General features: G+C 42.4%; 1 protein-coding gene across 1 annotated transcript in view; it reads left to right on the forward strand.

Moving 5' to 3' along the window:
• Positions 1-21,872, forward strand: part of kcng2 (potassium voltage-gated channel, subfamily G, member 2) — a 37,340-nt gene extending 15,468 nt beyond the window's left edge. Inside the window, exon 3 of the mRNA XM_053862590.1 lies at positions 19,115-21,872. Coding sequence (XP_053718565.1) covers positions 19,115-19,942 — 828 coding nt within the window. The 3' untranslated portion in view covers positions 19,943-21,872. The remainder of the gene's footprint in view (positions 1-19,114) is intronic.
• The last annotated feature ends 334 nt before the right edge of the window (positions 21,873-22,206 follow it).

The raw sequence follows: 22,206 nt of genomic DNA on the forward strand, positions 1-22,206 counted from the left end.
GACACATTAGAACCAGTATACACGGTTCATATGAAGTGCATAAAAGCAAAAGATTCATCGAATTAAAATTCAAGATTCATCATCCAGAAAATCATCTGGTTAGCCAGTCCATTTTAAGCCCAAACATTCTGCTGTTAAAAGAATCAAAATCGAGAATCATTAGGAACTGGATTGTAAGGCAGGAATGACATTGGGAATCATTCAAATTCAAACAATGACCAACCTGAACAATGTGGAACATTTCATTACAAACATCACATCAATACAGTCAATATATTAAACTAGTTAAAACTTACAAATATTTCTAAAGACATGATTCTTAAGAAGGGCCCCAAAGCAGTACTTTCCAGCTGCTAGAGTGGAATTTATGTTGATGCAGCAGCCCACATACAGCGTCTTCCCAGGCTTCAGTGTAAATCATCATGACAGAGACACACGCTCACAGACGGCAGGGCTTCGTCTCCGCTCACGCCATCGGATTGTTCCAATGTTGCTCCAAACACTTCAGCCCCAGGCAACATGGGACCCGTGTTGGTGCAAATATAACAACCATTAAAGCGTATACAACATGAGCTCGCCTTCACACATTTAATGATGTGCAAATGCATATGCAGCAGTTTGTCGTCATCCTTTCAATTCGGGATTCAACTGTGTGTTTGCTAATTCCGCTGATATCCCCCCTGATAGTTATATATATATATATATATATATATATATATATATATAACTTAACCACACTGTATTATATTCTTACATACAGTATTCCTTCAATTTATTAGACTCAAAAGAAAGTAACTTGTCATACATGATTGCAGCTGTACCGATAGGCTCCTTGTGGACTCAGTAGAGTCTCAAAGCTTTTACTTCTCTCGTCAGTTCTGAATCTCTGCATGTTTTTAAACGGATTTGATGTGCAAATCAGCAGAATGTGCTGGCTCAGCTTGGCTCCACTGAAACATCACTTTGCGTTTACAAAGCTGTCAAACACAACTCCAGGCTAAAATGTTTTCTTTGAGAGCAAAAGCATGCAGTGTAGTGTGGTAACCATCAATTGATCAGTGGCTTATTTTATTGCTCACCATTTCATGAATAGTAAATAATGTTTATTTTCTTAGTCCATTGTGATTCCAGAGCCCCTGGTGACACTGTTGTTCTGCCGTAGATGATATTGTCTCATCAAGAGTGATGCGTGTGTGAGCAGATGTGTTGTCCTTTCTCAACTCTTCATTGTCTTTTTTCTTCACAAACAAAAGCATAGTTCCACATTAGTCACAGTCCTGTACCAACTGAAAAAACATTGGGATGAAAGACTGCATTTTTCTTGCGTCTTTTCATGTCTGCCCACTGAGCCTTCAGAGGCGTTGGAGCAGCTCACTCCACTGTCTTTTATCGCTCTCATCCAGCTCTTGAGTGACATAAGCCCATCAGGCTGTGATTCAAGAGGAGCCCTGCTCTCTCCACGGCTGCCACAGATCTGGCTTCATCAGCCGGCGACCATGAGGACGGGATAAGAAAGAGAAGGCCAACGTTCACAACATCATCATCTCATCTTACGGTGTGTCATCCGTCACGCTGCCGTGAATCTGCCGCCTCAGTTATTGGAGTGGGAAGAAAACAATCAGAAGCTTCTTCATCTGTAAACAGGGTCAAAGTGACACGTATTAACTACGTGTAGCCTGAAGAGAGAGAAGAGAGATCGGGATGTGTTTTGGTTCATTAAGAGCAGAACCTGCAACGAGTCAGTGACATGAAGCGAACCTCAAATAAAATGTTGGATAATGAGGAGCCTGTCATTTGGTGTGGAAAACCTGAGCAAAACAAAGTGAGACGTGTAAACAAGCTGCACAACTCTGCTCTGTGAGTCATATCGGAGGTGCGTTTTAAAAGTTCGCAGCCGTTAAACTTCAGTGCTGCATGTGTTGTGGCAGCTCCAGCCTGCATAGGAAGAGTCAAAAATGGAGAGGAAATGCTGTGGCCTCTGTGTCTCTGCTGGCCGTGATGTGTTTCTTGCTGTCACATTGTTGATTCCATGTTGGGAGAGGAAGTCTGTCTCGGCTGTCAACACGTGTGTTTGTGAGCCACACAAACACACAGTTTTCACTGCCAGCGTATCTTGTATTTATTGAAGCTCAAACCGCTTGGAAACATTCTGTCTGATCAAATAAAAAAATAAAACATTATTATTGTGATTAGTATTTAAAGGCAGATGTCCATTTCTTCAACTAGTTATAACCTCTTGTACTGTGACATGACAATGGACAATGCTGAAGATAAGGTGCCGCTAAAGGTGTCATTATTGAGTGAATAATGTCCTCAGAGCATGTAGCAATTGTAAGTGTAGTGATGAACTAGAAAAGCGTACGAGAGCCATTTGAGACAAGCACACACTACAAGCTGTCACCCTAACAGCAGTGACAAAGAACACAGAAACAATTCTGTCAGCACAGGAAACAAATATACTGCGTTTCTTATAAATTCGGATGTGGAAAAATTCTTTCTTTTTTTCCCGCTGGCACTCACCCCTGCTCCTAATTCTTCAGCCTGTGTTTGTATTCATATATTTCACACGGATCCGCTCTTATCCGGATCTGATCTGGACCCCTGACCTGATTTTGGGAAAAGAAAAAAACTGACTCATGGTTAAAACCACAAAAGTTAGTTCGAGCACGAAAACAGTGACATCATTCAACAGTCACGTCTGCAAAATACATATACTCTTATTGACAAACTAGACACTTGTCACTGGCTACATATCACATGCCTTGACTGTCATCTGTGCCTCATCATTTTCAAAAGTGGTCGCATACTTAATTGTTAGATGAAAACACATTCTCTCAGCAAGGCAATCTACACTCTCAGAACATTGGTTGTGACTTGGTAAAAAAAAAAAAAAAATCATGAAGCTCAATCTCAATTATTTTCAATTCTTTTAATGAAGAACATGTAAACTCTACACAAATGAAGAACATGTCCGTACACTGAAGTAGTAAAAGTAGTGTTTTTATCTTATTTATTCTACAATTTTAATGTTGTCTGCCAATGTTGTCTGTGGCCATACAGGGACCAGTCAGTATGTGGGCAGGTGAGTTTAAACACGCACAAGGGAGCCACCACAGTGAGCATTAGTTGCACAACATTGCCTGCTGCCTTTATTGAAAGCATCAGCCATGTGACATCATCCGTTTTATTCTCACTGTAACTTCAGGAAAGTGCCAAAAACTAGACTACTAGAAGCTAAAATGATCGTTTTAGAATCACATAGTGTGGACAATGAAGTCCTGCTAGGTGAGGAGTAACTTTCCTTTTGTGGGCATCTGACGCTGCATGAACTGCAGCAGTGTTCCAGCTTGAAAATTCAAACTATAATGTATCCATATAAGGTTCTCAGTCACCCACATGATATGTGTGTGTGGTATGGTGTGTTTTGAAAATGTTTTCATGATCCAAACCTTTGTCTTATGACATCTTATTTGAATAGTAATACTGCACTAAGGTGCAGTTGTTCACTCTCTACCTCCTCCATGTCACCACTTCTCTCATTAAAGAGTAACTGTATCCATACAAATGCACACTCTCAGTGGCAGCTATTTTACCTCATTATTAGGTAATCTTAGCCTAATTTCCCAATGACACCTCAGCAAATGTTCCAAACGCTCCCCGAAGTATAAAGTGTCTCTGCCAATGAATGATGGAGTCACATGCCTCTAAAGCCGTAAAGCTCTTCTGTTGCCAGACGACTTTCAGAAAACTTCCTGTGCCGACAGAGTGGGTGGGTGGGTGGGCATGATGACAGGCTCTGCCAGGGACTGGAGCCTTCAGAGCAAACTAGCGCCTTCAAGCAGACCTGTTTATTCACATCCCTGCCACATGGAGGGCCAACATTCATGTGCTGCCTCAAAAGTGTCTGCTCAGGCATATTTGGAAGCATCCTGGATCAGTCAGAGGAGGTGGAAGGATACCACTGAGATTGTGCTTCATCATGCTAAGACTCGTCTTGTTGTTGTTGCAGTTTGCTAAGATCTACTGTAGGAAACTTAATGCTGTTGCCTCAGAGACAATGTTCTTTATTTGGTGCAACACAGTTCATATATGATGACGATTCAGTTGAGTGGAATTGTATTTGTAATCCTGGGAAAGAATCTACTCCACATTTCAAACACTTGCCAGGTTTAGAGGGAAGGATCTTGGAGTTTTCAGATACTGCAAAGACATTATTGCAAAACCTGAGGCAGCAGTGTGCAATCGGTTGTCACCATATGTAAGGACTTTGGTTGACAGGATCAACAGACTATTAGTCTTACGCGGCTCAATACCCGGGGAATATTGCTTTAGGGATGCTGCAACTTTTCAAAGGGTTATACTTCTTTGAAGACAACAATTCCAGACGAGTGACACACACACAAAGGCAGACACTAATACACACTCATATTGGAGGTGTTATAAGAGGAGTTAGAGGACGATGGAGCGTGACCTGAACTGGCAACTGTTTCTGTCCTGCCATGAGGCTGTTGTTTGTAGTTTGCCTCTAGATATGCATGACAACCCTCAGATTCACTATTCACTGTCCTTGGACCCGAAGATCAGTCTTACAGGTTCCACATTTATTATAACTATAAATGAATAAACTTTGTCAATACAAGCGGTTGAAATACGCTTCTTCTTCGTGGTTGCATGTTTTCATATGTTCTGCGACAGATCAGAACAGTAAACCTTGGAGCAGTGCTAACATGACTAGAACTGTGTCGACTAGTTTGTGTATAGTAATTTAGAAAAGTCAGTGATGCACCATCAAATAAAGGCTCTCATGTACCCAAGTGGCAATTTTCTGCTTTGATCTAAGCACTGAACACTGAAGAGCCGCAGCTGTGTCCAACAACAGATGACAAATCCGTAATTTTTCAACATCAAATGAACATGTCAATGAGGAATCTGAAATTAATTCATAAAATATTATATATATATATATATAATGTAATTCTTTCTCCACTCGCACAATTGACAGGAAAGTCACTATGTATGACTATGTACAGTATGTAAGGAAACAGCAGTGCTTACAGGGAAGACATCAATTACAAAATCCTTACATTAAAATTGACTTTTTTTTTCCTGACTGGTTTAAAATTTCAATCCTAAAAGTGACCTGTGAAACTGAATTGTGTAGGAGAATTATTTGATGAAAAAAGAATGTGGGTATTTCAATGATGCCTGGAGTGGAATGGCGAAGAGGCAAAAGTCCCATGCTGAAATAAGCAGTTTGTCATTTGAGTCATTTAAAAGAAATCTATAAATGTAGTGTTCAATACGACCATGAAAACAAATTAACCAGTGCAGCCATTTGAAGAAAAATTTTCATCACTTAAATGAACAAGCCTGCTGGTCAGTAAGGTGTCATTTCAGCTATGTACTCTGAAAACAACATTTTCAGTATGCACAATGAACAAACCGTCACACCCGGCACTGAAAATGATGTGGCCAACTGCAATACCATTATTATTGTCAAGCATTTCAACATTTACTTATAGGATTACCTCAACAAAGTCGTATGTTTGCCACACTGAGAGAGTTCAGACCCGTCTGGCTGCCGCTGATGTCTCGGAAAACAAACTTAATCCACTGAGTGTTTGTAATGACCCGGGAACAAGCTTTTGACTTTTCTGAAAATGACTTCCTCATCTTTCAGGAACATAGATATAGACATGCATTTGGGCACTGCTGCCTTGAAGTCTGTTACAGAGTCATTTATCTTGGAAAAACGAATTTGATGGTATAAATCATTTTTACAAGTGGTTGTCGAAGAAGGTGTTTCATGAGAGCTGTTGAAGTGATGGTCAGTGGCGGAGCCAGGTGAAGGTTACAAATGAGTTCAAGTGAGAGCAGAGCAGATGCTTGCTGTCTTTTCATGTGAAAGTACATGTAGACAGATTTGTAAGGAACTGGATGCTGCACCAATTATTTTGTTTATTATGTCGGCAGAATGAAGTGATTCTAAAGATGTTAGAAAAATGTGATGCTGTCTCTGGTGTGCTCTCATAATCCCACTGCAGCTCGCTGTCCCAGCACGTCCTCCAAGCCTGAAGTCTGGTCACACAATCTCACAATAAAACAAAACAAAGTGGAAACATCGCAGCGAGTGGGAAGCAGACATCATGGACGTGGACAGGATGGTAGTGAAACATCATCATCACGAAACAGCATTATAAATAAATGACCGGGACACATCCGCTGCTAGCGGAACTAAAGCTCACTGTCCGGCCACCTGAAGGAAGGGACCGCTCTCGATAGATAGATCTAGCACTGGTTTGGACACGATGCTTTATGTAATCCAGCTTGATGGTAGTCATTGGTCAAGTATAAGCAAAAACACGATAACGACTGCTATCAATGGTGAATGGCATAATCACAATAGGAATCGCAAATGGGTCCCGTTCCCAGTTCTCCTGTGAGAGAGTGCAAAATGAAATCATAACACTCTTTCTTGTTTAAGCAAAAACTGTCTTGTAAGCATCAGGAGAGAATCTTGTCACAGAATATTCTGATATATGGATTTTTACAGGCTAAAGAGCATTATGCCGCTAACATATTGAGCCTATTGAGTCACAGCAAACCAATGAAGTCATAGGCGTTTTTTTTACCTTCATAAAGTGCTGTTTTCGCCCACGTGTCCGCAGCTCCGCCAACAGTGCCAACGTGCTTGAGGACCGCAGATAAGAAGCAACAAGTGAGAACGACTGTGGTGTCGGAACTTAGGACACGTTGGTGAAAACAGGGCATTTTGAGCGCTTTAATGTCAATAAAAGATGTGATGAGTTCATGATTCAAGTTTAGAACTTTGCCAAGCTTGTTTCATGAGTCCGTCTGCATGCTGGACCCTGTTTTCAACTAATTTAGAAGTGATGGGTACAACACTGACCTTTCTACGTTGCAGACGGCAGCACGGCACCTTTTGTGCATTGCACTAGTTTGAGTATAGAGAGCTAGTTAAACTGTTAAAAAACCTGAAGCCACTCTATGGAACAGTTTGCCATGCTTTGGTTAAAATGCCCTGAATGGGTTTAAGCAGCGAGGCATTTCAAAGTGCACCTGTGTTTGGTGTTAAATCAAAGCATGTTTGTCCAGACACGGATTTCTATGTTAGTTTTCTTTACTATAGGTTTAAAGTTTCATTTCATCTTGTTCTCAGAATCCAGTATTGTGTCTTGTCTTGTTTGCTCAGTGCTTCGTCACACATTTTAGTCAACTTTAATTAGTGAGAAGATTACCTCTTCTTTCCATTGATCCCTTTTTATTAAAACAGTTATATATTACAAACGCTGAACTAGACACTGAATTAGACGTGTGTAAATAAATTCCAGTACTTTGAAATACTTCAACAAAAACTAAAATGTGCCCTTTCTGACTTTTCTTGATGCAAATTTCTCAACTATTTCTGCTAAAGAAATTTGCTGCCCAGTTGATGAGTTGACTACAAAGCCTGGATAATGCGGTTAATACCTCGGCTACCTGTGAGCTGACTGGCTGCACTATGACCGGCCTGGTGATGTGCGGCAGCACGAGCTTCCGCTACGCAGCGGAAGTTAACAAACCCCAACCACAGTGATGTCTCATAACTTTCTATACAATCGAGAGGTTGTGCGTGTTACCTGGTGTGCAGAATGTGTGTTCCTCGGTCTTACCCGATGTCAGCTGTGTTTTGTCACGCGCAGCGACGATGATCTTCAGATCTGTAGATTTGTCTTCAACTTCCGTCACTCAGATTGTTTTGTTTTCATTACTTCTCATAAGACGCAATAGGAAGTAATTGAGCAGCTCTGGTTTAAGGAGACAACATTACCACCGCTTTAGCAACCGTTAGCATGGTTGCTATGTTAGTCGAGGCTCACAACAGCGATCAAAAGTGCGACTCTGTAATTCAGATACTTCACATCTATCATTCGGAAATACATGGACAATACAAACTTCGGAATATTTCATTTTATTCAGAAAAATGCAAGTTTATTCCCAAAACTTTACAAAGGAAGCGTGTTTGACATGACTGACAGCGTTGAAGCATCGCTCCTGAATCTGGACCTCAATCTGACTCAGTGACTTAATCGAGCTATTGCCTATGTCGATCTATGCCCCGCATGCAACTGCAGTCAATGACAGCGAGTTAGAGTGACAGTCCTGAGTAATGTGCCTGTCCAGCTGCTGTGTGCAGCAGTAGCGCTGGCGGCTACTTGCCCATGCCACCCCGCCCGTGCCTAAAACCGCCACTGGCTTTGACATGTTATAGGCACATGGAACATTTGATATATGGCCACTGTGAGCAGTCACTGTTGGTTTAAGTATCCCGTCGTGGAATTGGCATGGCAATAACTCTCTGTAAGTCTGTTTAAAAAAGTGTAGAGTCATGGACCAGGCCAGGAAGTAAGTCCAGGAAGTGGCCACTTTTCTCACCACAGATGATGGGAAGGGTTTGGCTAAATCCAGTCCAGGTTTTAAAAGCTGCAGACGGTGATGGAAAGCACTTAGCTTGCCTAATCTAATGGGTGACATAGAGGAGAACCCAGCGGCAGTACAACTCCTTTCACGCTGTTTCATTTAGAAAGAAGGGGAAAAAAAACAAGTTAATTGCATTTTACATTTTATGCTCCTTCCTCCAGTCTCCCGGGATGAATAGGGGATTAAACTTCCAAAGTGCTTTGTCGATTTCTTCCCACAGAATGCCTTATCTTTGTTCACATAAGCATCCTCTGAACCGTCTTATTCCATTCATCTCCTCTGAGAGCCGACCCTTGCAGATCTGACATTTCAATGACTCGATCGGAGCCGGGGAGCCTGACTCACTTTTCTCTGATGTAAATTTCAGCTACCCGATCTGACAGCCAAACAACTGCCTTATATCATTTTGGTGCTGAGCTCCGTGACTATAGACAAGAGGTTAAAAAGTCCTGATGCAATGTGGGCAAAATGATGTTGTAGTCTAAGCAGAAAAGGGGCAACACTCAGTCATTTTTATGGACTGTGGGTGACACATAGTGTCTCTCCTCCTCAAGGAATCACACAATCTATCATGGTGATGATGATTTGTGTCTCCCAGCCAGTGATTGGTGAATAATCTCTGGAGAGGCAGCAATGATTTATGAACATCAAAGTGTAAATCACAGATGGATTTGCTTCATCACAGCTTTTAAGGTAGTGTTAGCCAACAGCTTAGAGCTTTCAGTATGTGGTTGTAGAATGCAGTGAAGGCATATCTTCATAAGGACTTATATATATTTAAAGCACCTATTTATAAATAGAGTGGCAGTACACAGCCAGAGCCTGGATTTACTTAGTTTTTTTCAATTTTCTGGTGAATTCATCAAGCACAGGGATCCATTTTGACACCATCTAGTGGCTGGTGTGTGAAGCTGATCATGTTTGCAGCAGCACAAGTGCTGGCTTATAGGCCGTAGGTGTCACTTTAGGGAGTGACAGAATGGAGGCTTCCTGCCCCCAAGGGTCCCTTTTTTCCCCACACACACAAATCCTGTCAGCCATCGTAATGCCACTTATTTTCAGCAGTATAGAATAATAATAGAAACACTTGTGAATGTATCCGATATACGTAGATCAGAACTTCACCATAGAGGCTGAATGACATGAAGAAAAGCAGCGAAAGCAAAATGGCGCTATGATGTCACTACTCCCCGCGGACTGTCACGTGTAAAGAAAACTCAGCCTGATCAGCTCAAGTAGATAGTGCACCTAGCTGGATGTAGGGTGGCCTGGAGTGGACAAAAAGTAAGTCTCACTGAAGAGGGCTCTATGAGAAGGGATAAATATTTACGGAGGTCAACAGTTACACAGTTCACATAGAACATGTGTCACAGATGCTTTTATAGTTGCCTAATCTAAAGTATATACCCATTATGATCCGTGTCCACCCCAGTTCTCAAAACAAACTGAGGCCCATGGGCGTAACTCATAATCTGCACTTATTCTTATTCTTATTCTTATTCTTATTCTTATTCTTATTCTTATTCTTATTCTTATTCTTATTCTTATTCTTATTCTTATTCTTATTCTTATTCTTATTCTTATTCTTATTCTTATTCTTATTCTTATTCTTATTATCATGCATATAAACTCAAAACATCCCATGTTTATTTAAGGATTATTTTGAGCTGATTTGTTTGCAGAAACATTATTTTTCTTCCCTTGATACGTATCCTGAACAGCAGTTAGAACCTCCACTGGGTGTAATTGGTGAACCTGCTGTAGTCCCCGACTCATCAGCCTCTCCATACATGAAGACGGACACTCGATACATGTGAAAGAAGAAAAAAGCTTTCTTGTTACCATGGGAGCGTTTACATTAGGTAACGTCTATAGTTCCCGCTGGGGTCTTTCATCTCGAACCAGATCTACTCATGATGTTGTCTTGTCCACAATGTGGACTAAATGTGTGGTCAAATTCTGTGTTTGTATTATTGTGACTGCATTTTCATTGCATTGTTGCGGCCCTAGGATCTATTTTAATTCATTGATCTTGACTGCCATCTTCAGTTGCGCCCCCAGAATGAGGTGGAAATTGAATTAGCTCCATTAGCTCGGCCATCTTGCTGCGTACACCCTTGTAACTGTGATCATTAAAATGGTGCAGCCTTTATTGAACTGATCTTGTCAATCGCAGATATCCGCCACCAATCTTTCTGCCGATGGCTTAAAGCGGTCAGTGCTCTGCCCTCAGCTGCTGCTCGACACAGTCACATGCCGATTTGACACAACAACATCTCGACTCTCCAATCCATCTCAGAGCTGAATAATACAGGCCCCGGCAGAAGACAGTTGACTGAGGGTGTCAGGCTGTGGAGAGAATGAGTCTCAAGAACCACAAGTGCATGTAAAACCCAGTTTGTGCTGTGATGAGGGGAAAAAAGTGAGTGTAGTCAACAAGGAAAACAGTTAGATGACACAAGGCCGCTTCAAAAATGGATTGACTGCACATTTTTACATGGATTATTGAGTCCGCTGCTTATACAGTATGTGATTATTTGACCTCATCTCATTTTCTCATCAGCCGCTGGTTCAGATGTGGCTGCTATTTTAGACTCATTTTTTTCAAGTCCTATTAAATGTATTTGACAAATGGGCCTTGCCACTGATGACTTCTCTCCGCAGCTCACTCTGCGCGAGACAAACTACCAGCTCATTCAACCCCATGGACATTTAGCTTTCAGCAGGGCAAAGAAAAGCCTCCAACTAATGTAACCCTGTCAGATGAAATTTAGTTCTCATCATAGATTAGACGAGATTAAGCGGTGCATGTTGCGTCACGCAAATGGAGTGTTCCAAGATGTTCACACAGCACCATGTTTTCCAAGGGTCCTCACGTTACAGACTAGTGATTTGAAAATGTGGTTGCTGGGTGTGAAGACTCTCTTAGAGAGAGACGTCCACCGTAATTTACAAGTGATCATTTTTATTAACGGCCACAATGACTGCGGTCGGACATTTAAAAAACGATTGGAAAAGTGCCCCCTTTCAATCCACCGAGCTAAGTGATCTCATCGGGCCTGGTGTGGCTCATCAGTCAGGCTATATGAGCCCCAGTAATAATGTCTGTGGTGGCCAGCTACAGTTGTTACTGCGTTGAAAATCAAGATCGGACAAGAAAATGGCACTCAGCGCTCCACTGACTGATGACAAAGCTCTTCAACGTATCTCCTCAGGAGACAACCGCTATCCATCTTCTGGAGCCCATTTCCTTCTGCTGTGTCCATTGTTTTCCCCTCGTCATTGCTCAAACGTCCCAGTTTCTGGACAGAGCCACAGTCGAAGACTGAGCCACTCAATGTTTTGGTGATACAACACATACATACGTAGATACCTACCTTACTGTTTACAATGAGGGCAGGCCAAACAACAAAAAACAATTGCAGTAAACAATGCTTTGGCTCTTGTTGTGTCTACTCAGACATAAAAAGACAGGCGATTTTTTTTTTTAACCAGCGCCCTAAAACACACTCCCAGTTTAATAAGCGGTGCTGTGCGTTATCCTACTCTGGTTTTCTGGTTTCAGAACAGACCTGGGAGAAATAACCAATACTTTTGTTCCAGATACTTGAACATGTGAAACAGAGTAAATAAAACAGTGTCCCTCCTCTTGAAGCCCTTTACTAGATGAGCGCCTGTGTGTCTTTTAGAAAAAAAAAAAAGTACTGCTTTTAGAAAATGTGCTTTTAATTACTGATCCTGACAGTATACTCTATATAAGTTGGTTTTCTGAACGATTAAAGTTTAAAGTTTGGAACTTATCCGCTGTTTCCTCCTGTTCTCAGCGTTTGACCACCCAACAACAACAACAGCGCGTTTCCATGCCGCGAGTGTGGCGACTCGCGAAATGTGGAAAACCGCAAGATTACGCTGGTAAAGAAATATGGCGGCTAAGATACAGAAGCAACAGTGTGATGACACTACAAGTAGGCACTGTACAGGCACTAATAACCAGGGCGTCCATTTTGCAGTTCATATATAGTTCATATAAAAATATGGCAGACTAAATGCAAGAGTCATAATGAGTCAGCTAAGTCATTTCCAGGCTTAGAAGACTGGCTGTGGTCAACAAAAGAGCTGGTACAAAAGGGAGTTTGCAAGTTAGCAGTCCAGCCTATTGTGTCCAGATGAGCAGCCAGCTTATCACAGTATCTGCTGCGCTGCCGGAGCCGGAGCCCACGTGTGCAAATAAAACCTGTAGAGCAGAAATATAATGGTAGCTGGTAGAGGAAAATGCATTTTTGTATTCTGGAAGTTTGTGGGCTGCAGGTTCAAAGCCATGAAGTATTTTTGATGTGAAAGAAATAAAGAATTCTCTCCCATAAACACGGCACTGCCCCGCTGAAAAGCTGACGGCAATAAATACTTCTGACAAGCTGCAAAACAATGTGCCTCGCACCCTCCTTGAGTTATAGACGACGATTCACAATCGAGTACAATTCCAAAAATCAAGACGCCTATAGATTTCCAAGAGCGATGGACAAAGACTTTGTTGTCGTGGGAGACAAATCAAAGTTCCTGACAATTTTACGATGATTACTGATTCATGCCTTTGAATGAAAGAGGCGTCAAGCACTTGCAAGCTGTCACAAATGAAGACGGCGAGAAAACAGGGATGTCAAAACGAGTTATGTTATTTGTCCTAAAAAGTTCTGAGAAGATGATTCTGTTGGACTCACAAATCCCTGTTCAAGACGCGCTATTGCAAAAGTTCATCCGGGAGACATGCCATATTGTGAAAAACACAGATGTGTTTGTGAACGTCCTGTCCTTTTATATGCCATCAGAATATATTTTCTTATTATAAAAAAAATATATTTTTCTCCTCATGGTATTTCTGTTGTACCTGCCCATCTGTGTTGAACGTCTTCCATACTTTTTTGTTGTTAAGCTGGTTGTTCATGTTTGTATATCGTATATAACATCTTCAAAGGAACCTGCTAAATCAATACATTAAAAAAATCTGGCTCAAGATTCAGAGAGACTCTCTGAAACAGAGGTTTATGAGCCAAAGATGGAGAGTTTGGATAGACTGATTCATGACTCAGAAAAAAGCTTATGGGGAAGGAAGTACATAAATGATCATATTACAGTGATGAAGGAAAAGATTGTCACAATAACAGTCATTAAAAAAACACCAGCAAACTGGCAGAAAACATGTCTGAGGAGATCTCACCACTGAAAGAAAAAGTACATTGAAAGACAAAGGACATTATTATTATGGAATCGTCACCGTCAGTGATCAGAACAGAATCATATTCGACCACCAGTATTTCCCTCTGTAACCAATGGCAATGTCCACTTCCTCAAAATAATGGTAGCTGCACACGTTTTCTTCCCAGGGACGCTGTGAGTTCACCTCCAAGATGGTTTAGAGGAAACCAAGCAGGCCCACTGGTGCATGGCTAATGCAATGTGAACATGAATCAGGGCTAATGACTGAGATGTGCACGTTCATAAACCCTATGAGGTCGAAATTGGAGAGAGAAGTGTAAGGACATGGTCAGAAACAGTAATAATTCACTGATATTGCATCCTTGTGTAAGGAGAACTTGTGCTCTTACTGTAGCTGACATCTTTAGAATGAACTTAAAGGATTTAGGAAAACTGAGTGTATTTCTATTAGAAATCTTACCAAAAAAAGTCATCACAATAGAATAAGAACTGACATTTTAGTTCTAAAAATGTTTACATTAGTGCAAGCAAATTGACCTGTAGGTGATACTCACCATTGTGGTGTCACCCTTTGTGTTTGTAGGATCTTTTCGAGAGTAACCAACTCTAAAATGAACAAGCACAGAACACTTTTAAGTTTTTCCCACCTCAGATTGTACTTTTTCAGTCCGTTGATCTTACGCTATACTGCGTGATGGTCAGTAATGGTCAGTGCTTGGATGGTAACTGTCCATTCATTCATTCAGAAGAACAGGACTGGACTCTCTTAGAGAGCAGGGCTGCCATTGCCTGGGCTTATTGTATTCTTCAATAATTTGAATTCCCCAACTCTTCTTCAGATTAGATTACTCTGCATTTATTCGTCACACAATGGGGACACTTGGTTGTTTTGGCAGTCACATTAAATCTGACTTAAGTGATGATCATTTGTCACTCTGACATCAGAACTTGGATCACGATGACATGAAACATGAAGGACATGTTCGTGCTATCAGACAGTCAGGTTTGTTTCAGAGAAAACAGAGGTCTGAAAAGAAGCGTGTGCATCCGTCCAGTGCGACGGACAAATGGGAACAGTAAATAAATCTGTTAAGAGCAAGTGAGTGGTGCTGACAGTCCAGTCTGCAGCTCCTTTGTGGATCATTGTCACTCTGTTTCACCAGGCAGCAGTCACTGCTTCCTGTCGTGTATGATTTATACGCCTGTCTTCAGTGCAGACGAGGTCACAGTCCCGCCACATCTAATTGTGAGCTTTCAAGTCAAGCGGCGACTGTTGTCTGCTGCTTAGAGGAGCTTGAAGTGGAAAAAACACTCGGCAACTAAGTCCTCATCACGGAAAACAAAACAAGTGCAATGGTCAGAGTCAATGATGAGGGAGTGTTTCATCATGTGTCGTCCACAGCACATTCTATAAATGGTCTGGTGAGAATATGGGGTATCATTGTCAATATATGGGCGTGCATGTTCATTTGTTCATGTCGTTTTGCATGTGAAATTGGAATGAGCCTCAACAATGAGCCACTGTTTGATTTGAGAGAGAAGTTTTGTGTTGTCAACATGAAAAATAATACAGTGAGAGATGATAAGACTTTGGTAGTTGGTAGTGTTCAGTAAGTTAAGGATGGCAGATCCTTGTGGGACCCCGCTTGTTCGTGCACAGAGTTTGTCTCCATGTTTCCTAGCTGATGCTTGAGGTAGGATGCTGTCAGAAAAAACATGATGAATATCGGGATCTCAAAGGTCACTATGTTGAGGAAGGATCTAGATGGACCCAAGAGGTCAGAAGTTATTTTGCGAGCGAGAAGTTGCCTCCCATTGTGCTGCTTGCCTTGATCGATTTGGTGGTGTCAAACTGATCCCCAAAAATGCCGGGTCAGATACCTGATTGGTCTAGATCAGGGGTCGGCAAACTTGTTCTGCTCCCCTACAGCGTCGATGGGTTGGTCACGACTGAAACGGCTTAAAGAGCGCTTTAAAATTAACTTTTTTTGTTGCTCTCATTATTTTGTGTCCAGTGCACAGATACAGTGCACACGCACACAGTGGGACCCCCCGTATTCGCTGGAGTTATGGCCCAAGGATGACAGAGAATAGTCAGTTTTTGTTGGGAAAAGGGAGACAAGAGAGCTTGACTGTCCTTCTACATGGAGTGAGGGACGCATGTTCAATGTCACTTATGGGTTTCCAGCGAATGTTTAGTGTATATGTTCCTCATAAAATCCCGCAACAATGTCACTGAGCTGGGGACCCACTGTTCACGCACTGGCAGTTAAGGCATGGTTGCTTTTTGTCCATGAGACAAGGAGACGGTGCTTGATCACGTTTCGATACGGAAGTGCAGTTTGTCTAGTTTGCACCAGCAGCTTCGGTGTGCGACTGGTATCTCACTTGAATAAAAAAAAAACCTGAATACTACTACTAAGATCATTTAAAAGGAAGAATAAACCCTTTCATGTTGATGTTTTGCAGATGATTCATGAAACTTTGATACAAGTATTATTTTTAGTTTTGTTTGTTTGGTCGCACAATTCTTTTGGAGTTTGAGGTTGTCCTTACGACTATGTTTTTAAATATTAAATGAGTTTTATTTTTGCACAAATACAGAATGGACTCAATGGAGCCTGAACTTTATGTGCAGGATTATGTTTCGTGGCTCCAGACTGTTTTCCTTTTGTGGGAAAAGGAACAAAATCGCTCCTTTAATTGTAAAGGTTGCCGACCCCTGGTCTGGATGGCCATTCTGATGGAGATGACAAAACAGTTGCAGTTGTATAGTATTTTGTTTTGGGTAGGAAACCAGGGGCATAGAACTCATTAATACAATGGTGGTTTGACTTTAATGGGTGAGTTAGGGCAGAAAATCAGGTGCAATAGACAGTGAGAGTGGAGTGGGAGGTAAAAGAGGGAAGTGGGTGGGTGGGCACAAGACGTGAATGGGATTACTGTAGTAGTCTGGGAGGAGAAAGTACCATGTAGAGAGTGATGATGTGAAGTGAGAGAGGGGAGGTCAGGTCACATATTGATGTTTTTAGTGTTTTCTCTCACTTTGTTTCTCCAATATTTGATAGAAACTCTGATATTTCCTAAAAGATATTTCTTCTCCGCTGCCGCACTCATTCCTGATGTCATGTATCCACTGAGACGACAACATACAGTATCAGGTGAGCTGGCTTCATGCTGACTCAGCTGTTTCATGTCTGATGGAAGCAAGATTTAAGAAGTGTACTGTGAGGTAGTATTCAGATTTTATTTTGTATGGGAGTGTTTTTGTAGTTTTAAAATCTTTTAGTTTCAATGCGTGCCCACATTCCCGTGAAGATTATTATAGGTTAACCATTTTCAGGTCTGTCAGTCAGCTCCTCACCGCCTTTGTTTGCCTGGACCAGTAGTGATTGATTTGGGCCAGTGTAGACCAGTAACAACAGACCAGCTAATACAATGTCAGATGTTTTCAATTGGATTTTGCAGCCTCTTAACAATGCATTTCAACGATAGAAAAGTGTTCTGTGGCAGCGCTGCACTTTTACCCCTCAGTGATTCACACGCTTCTTAATGGTTTTTAGCAATGATGAAGTCTCGAGGGTGAAAACCACAGCACAAGCAGAAAACAAGTACTCTAAATAATGCACAAGGTTCAATACCAGCCTGCTCTGATTTCCGGTTCTGCTGCTCTGATAGAAAGAGGGCAACAGTTTAACAATGCTGGCAAGACATTTTCAGTTGTAGCAATGACACCTGTAAATTAAATATGACTACAATGATCTATGATGATGTTTTAAAAAACATCTTAGTGGTCTCATGGAAGATACATTTCTCCTCCAATTATCAGCAAATAATGGAACGTATTTTGTCTTTAAATTGGTCAGTAAAGCTTTAGATAAATTAATGTATACTGATGCATTTTAAGAAGAGAATGCATGAGGACAAATATTTTGGCTTGCATTCAGGTTATAGTTTTGCTCTTGAATTTATGTGTTTTTATCAGGCTGCAGCAGCTGCAATGAAGTCTAGGTCTGTCATGACAAACTGTTGGGTAACCGTTTGCCTTTAGGTCATTGACTCGACCAGACAGAAGCAATTTTAGATGACTACTAAGTTTTACATAAAACACACTGGACTTTCAGGGGTAACTGTCCTTCAACCACGTTTATGGGTTTAATGTATTTAAGCATTAATTTATATTCAGCAGTTTAAAAAAAATGAAATCTTGTCAGCAGAGTCAAAGAGCTTTGTCAAGATCAAGACCAGGGGTCGCTCACCTGCTTCTATTTTTAGTTTTGAGTCATGAAAAAGTCATTGTCTCTTGCAAGCTCAACACTTTGGCTTTAGGTAACTGTCAAGTCCAAATTTTTAGAAAGCAGCTTTGTCACCTACCAGTGGTGATAGCTAAATGAGGTATCATAAAACAGTGTCCTAATTTTCAGAGGCCACTAGATGGCGCTCTTGGTTTAGAAATGATGTGAGGTTAGTTGTTCAAGTCCAAACATTTTACAGCAGACAGTGCCATCTGGTGGCCTCTGAAGATCAGAACCCTGTTTCATGAAACCTCATCGCCCCGTCACTACTTAACTAGATTAAAAAGTTTCTCGTGGTCACTGTCTCTGTTGCATACTCAAGATGAACTTGGCTTACACTGTCGCGACTGAATGATTTGGAGCTCATGTGTGGTACTTGGTATGTACTTGGAAGTTGTGGCTTCACATAGGTCAATATAATGCTCACACGTACTGTGTTTTAAATGTGCAGAGAAAAGTACAGGTGTAGTGCAACATATATCAGTACACATTATTACTGTAGTGTTGGGGGGCTTAAACATGGTTAAAGTTTTGAAGGTCTGATATCCACCATGTGACCGTGGAACACACTGCTCAGCACTTAGTCAGCATTTCTTACAGGATATGCCAACTGAAGGCAGCCAGTGTTCACTTGCGCGTGTGACTCTGATACCTGCAGCCCAATATGTTTCCAGTTGAGTTTGGTCTGCCCACGCGTCAGAACCAATTCCAGCCTAGTAATGAGTAGGCTGATTCTCATTCTCACATATAATACAATTCTGTCCTTCGAAAGGGAGACAAGGTAGATCTATTCTCGCCGTGTGTTCCTGCAAATCTAGAGTGAAATGAGGTCAGGTCAGGTGAGCACGGTCAGGTGGAGGTCAGTGCTTCAAGTCTGAAACAAGGGTTCTTTGGGGGCTTGTTTGTCTGGCCTCTTTCTGAATGAATAACGTGGTAGATCATGTCTCCAGGTTGCCTTAACAAGAACCGTTTATGAAAATGAACCATTAAAAAGCTTCATATAAAAAGAAAGGGTGTAATTGTCCCTGGCTTCGCAGACGAGGTCATGGTGGCAACAATACATATCACTGCATGTCAGTTGATGACCTCAAATTGAACATTAACTGGTGTGTTTGGTTCTGCAGGGCGAGTGCTCCCAGCGTTGCTACAACATCTTCGTGTTGGAGACGGTTTGTGTCGGCTGGTTCTCCTTGGAATTCCTTCTGCGCTTCATCCAGACGCAGAGCAAGTGCACGTTCCTGCGGACTCCGCTCAATGTCATCGACGTGGTGGCGATCCTTCCCTATTACATCACCCTCATAGTGGACTCCTTATCGGTGGGAGGGAAAACTGCAGGCTCAGGAAACAACTACCTTGAGAAAGTGGGGCTGGTGCTCCGAGTGCTCCGGGCTCTGAGGATCTTCTATGTCATGAGGTTAGCCCGCCACTCGCTGGGATTGCAGACCCTTGGACTAACGGTGAAACGGTGCACCAGGGAGTTCGGACTATTGCTGCTGTTTCTCTGCGTAGCCATGGCCCTCTTCTCACCTCTGGTGTTCCTGGCTGAGAGTGAGTTCGGGGCCAAACAGGAGTTTACCAGCATCCCTGGCAGCTACTGGTGGGCAGTGATCTCCATGACCACAGTCGGCTATGGTGACATGGTGCCGAGAAGCATCCCAGGACAGGTGGTGGCCTTGAGCAGCATCCTGAGTGGCATTCTCCTCATGGCGTTTCCGGTCACCTCCATCTTTCACACCTTCTCCCGCTCCTACCTGGAGTTGAAAGAGGAGCAGAACCGGGCGCTCAGGCAGAAGCTGGACTCGCAGGACAGCACTAAATCCCAGAACAGCGAGGACTCACAGGAGACGGACAGTTACCATGGCATCACAGAAGCCACTGCAGCTTCGTTGCAAAAGAGGAAGACATTGGCTTTTCAGCGAGCGGCCGAGCTCAGAGCATCCAAGCTGACATAAAGTGTTGGAAGGCTGCGCTGTGACTGTCTCGATTGCTCCGGTGGTGAGACCTGGTAGATCAAAAGACGTGCTTCTATACCAGCATGAAGTCGAGGCCCCTTTATTTCATGTAACCTTTGGAACATTTGGAATGAAGACACCATACCACAGGACACATGTTCACCCTTCAAATCTCACTTTTACAGTGGCTGCCAGCATGGGCCTTCCTTCTGTGTTCGCAGCTCCTACGCTGGCATTACCAACCTCCGTTTTCTCCTTGAACTTGTGCATCTAAAACAATGTTCTTTATCATGTTCTAATCTGAATGACTGACTCGTCTCATCAAAACATGGATGAGGGCTCACTTCAAGAGCAGCAAACCCTTTACAGAGTAGCACATCCCGATTCACTTGACAGTGTCACATGCCTGGTCATCTCAAGTATTATACCATCATCTGTGTGGTCTTGGACAGACTTCGACTCCTCTGCGCAGCTTGTTTGGACAACCGTGTCCAGCTGCAGTTGTTTCAGAGCCGCCAATCGAGAGCTGGAATTGGACGTGTCAGTATAACAAACATGGCTTCTTTTTTACTATTACTTAACAAAACAGCATTTTGTGGATTTAATAATCCATTTTTTAAGCATAGTTTAAAACAGGTTTGGGTTCGGCTTAGTTCCACATTCTTGTCTCTGTGTTGAGAAACAGTTCTGAGAGTGCTGCTGCTGCTGGATGCCTCTCTGTTAGGAAGCACAGCGGATCACTTTAACTGTAATTAATGCAGCGAGTGTTTCTCCTTGGAAACCACAGCAACCAGTGCAGTTGATCTTTCAGGTAGGAAGTCAGTCAACAGAAGCGTTTCATTCAAAATAAGACAGCCGGGATGTAAAACATCTACATTAACCGGCAACGCAGGCATCAAGCCGTCAGGTGAAGGACGACCTCACTTGATAAATGTAAGGCCAGATGTTTGTCTTGGAAGAGGTAAAGTTGCACCATTTCTAACATGTTCCCAACTACAAAGTCAGAAAAGGTATATTGTTCCCTTTAAATGCCAGTTGTGCACCGACTACCACGGCATATCTGCAGTCTTGGAGAGATGGAGTGATCTGGAGAATCCAGCCAGCAAGGATGCTTCTCTCTGAGAAGCTGCTGCTGTGCTCCGCAGACCCACATATGTACTTCTCAGCCATATAATCCACAAACTCAGAGCAGACGCTGTTACATGGACACACTGCTCTGTATTAGCCAACAAGTCAGATCCCGTCCAAACAATAGCATCAATCCATTTGGTCCAGCAGGTCAAGAGCTAATGCACAGTCCTCAGCTTGAATGCCTTGATCAGCACGTGTACAGGATCTGCTAGTTGCTGAGGTGTCGAATCCCCCACCAGTGGGAGTCTGCTCCTGTGGACCCCATGCTGTAAAGATCATGTTTTCATGTCTGCCGCATCCCTGAATAATTCAAGTCCGTATGCATTCCATTACATCTAATATGCTTAAGGTTTCCAGCCAACTCCAGAAAGGAATGTAGCGTGAAGGACCTTGCCCAAGGGCTCATAGTGGTTACGCTCTTATCTTGGTTACTACACCCCCTCCATCGCCTGCCCTCAAGCCTCTGACTGTGCGTTGCCTTCATCTATTGCCTTCATCTTCTGCAAAGTAGGAAGTTGTCCAGCGAGGGAGAGCGAATCACAGAGACAACCTCCTACTGTTCACGACTTTCGCTGCAGATCACTAGTCCATCAGCATAATTGCTCTTAGGTTCACCATCATGAAGAAGGGCTACGAATGCATTTCAGAAACGATAACGGTCAAGTGTCCAACGTTGTTTGCTCCAGTTCTCGCACACTAATAGTTCACTTTGTGGTAGGGCTTTCGCTCGTGTAAATGTCATGCATTTGTCTGGTGCATGTGCAGGAAGTTCTTATTCATTTCTCTTCAACAATCCTTGTCGCCTGTAAATAAAACTCTTCTATTGACACTGAGTCTTTTGTTTGTTTGTTTGAGCGCAACACAGACCAAATTAGATCAAACCCACAATTGCTCTGGACATTTACAGGTTCCCTCTGTACCTACTCTAAAATAAAACCCTAGTGTTCCCACTTGTTAAAGCAAAACTGGCTGTGTGAAATCCGTTGACTGTCTCGTGACACAAAGGGAAGGTGCAACAACGGTCTAATATCATCAGAATCCAGTGTGAAACGATGACACATGGTCTACAAAGTCCTGTTGAATTAAACGCTAAATACTGGATTCAAATCCAGTGCAGTGTTAGCACTGAACAA

This window comes from Synchiropus splendidus, chromosome 4 (genome assembly GCF_027744825.2).
Source record: "Synchiropus splendidus isolate RoL2022-P1 chromosome 4, RoL_Sspl_1.0, whole genome shotgun sequence".
In the NCBI taxonomy this organism is placed as follows: Eukaryota; Metazoa; Chordata; class Actinopteri; order Syngnathiformes; family Callionymidae; genus Synchiropus; species Synchiropus splendidus.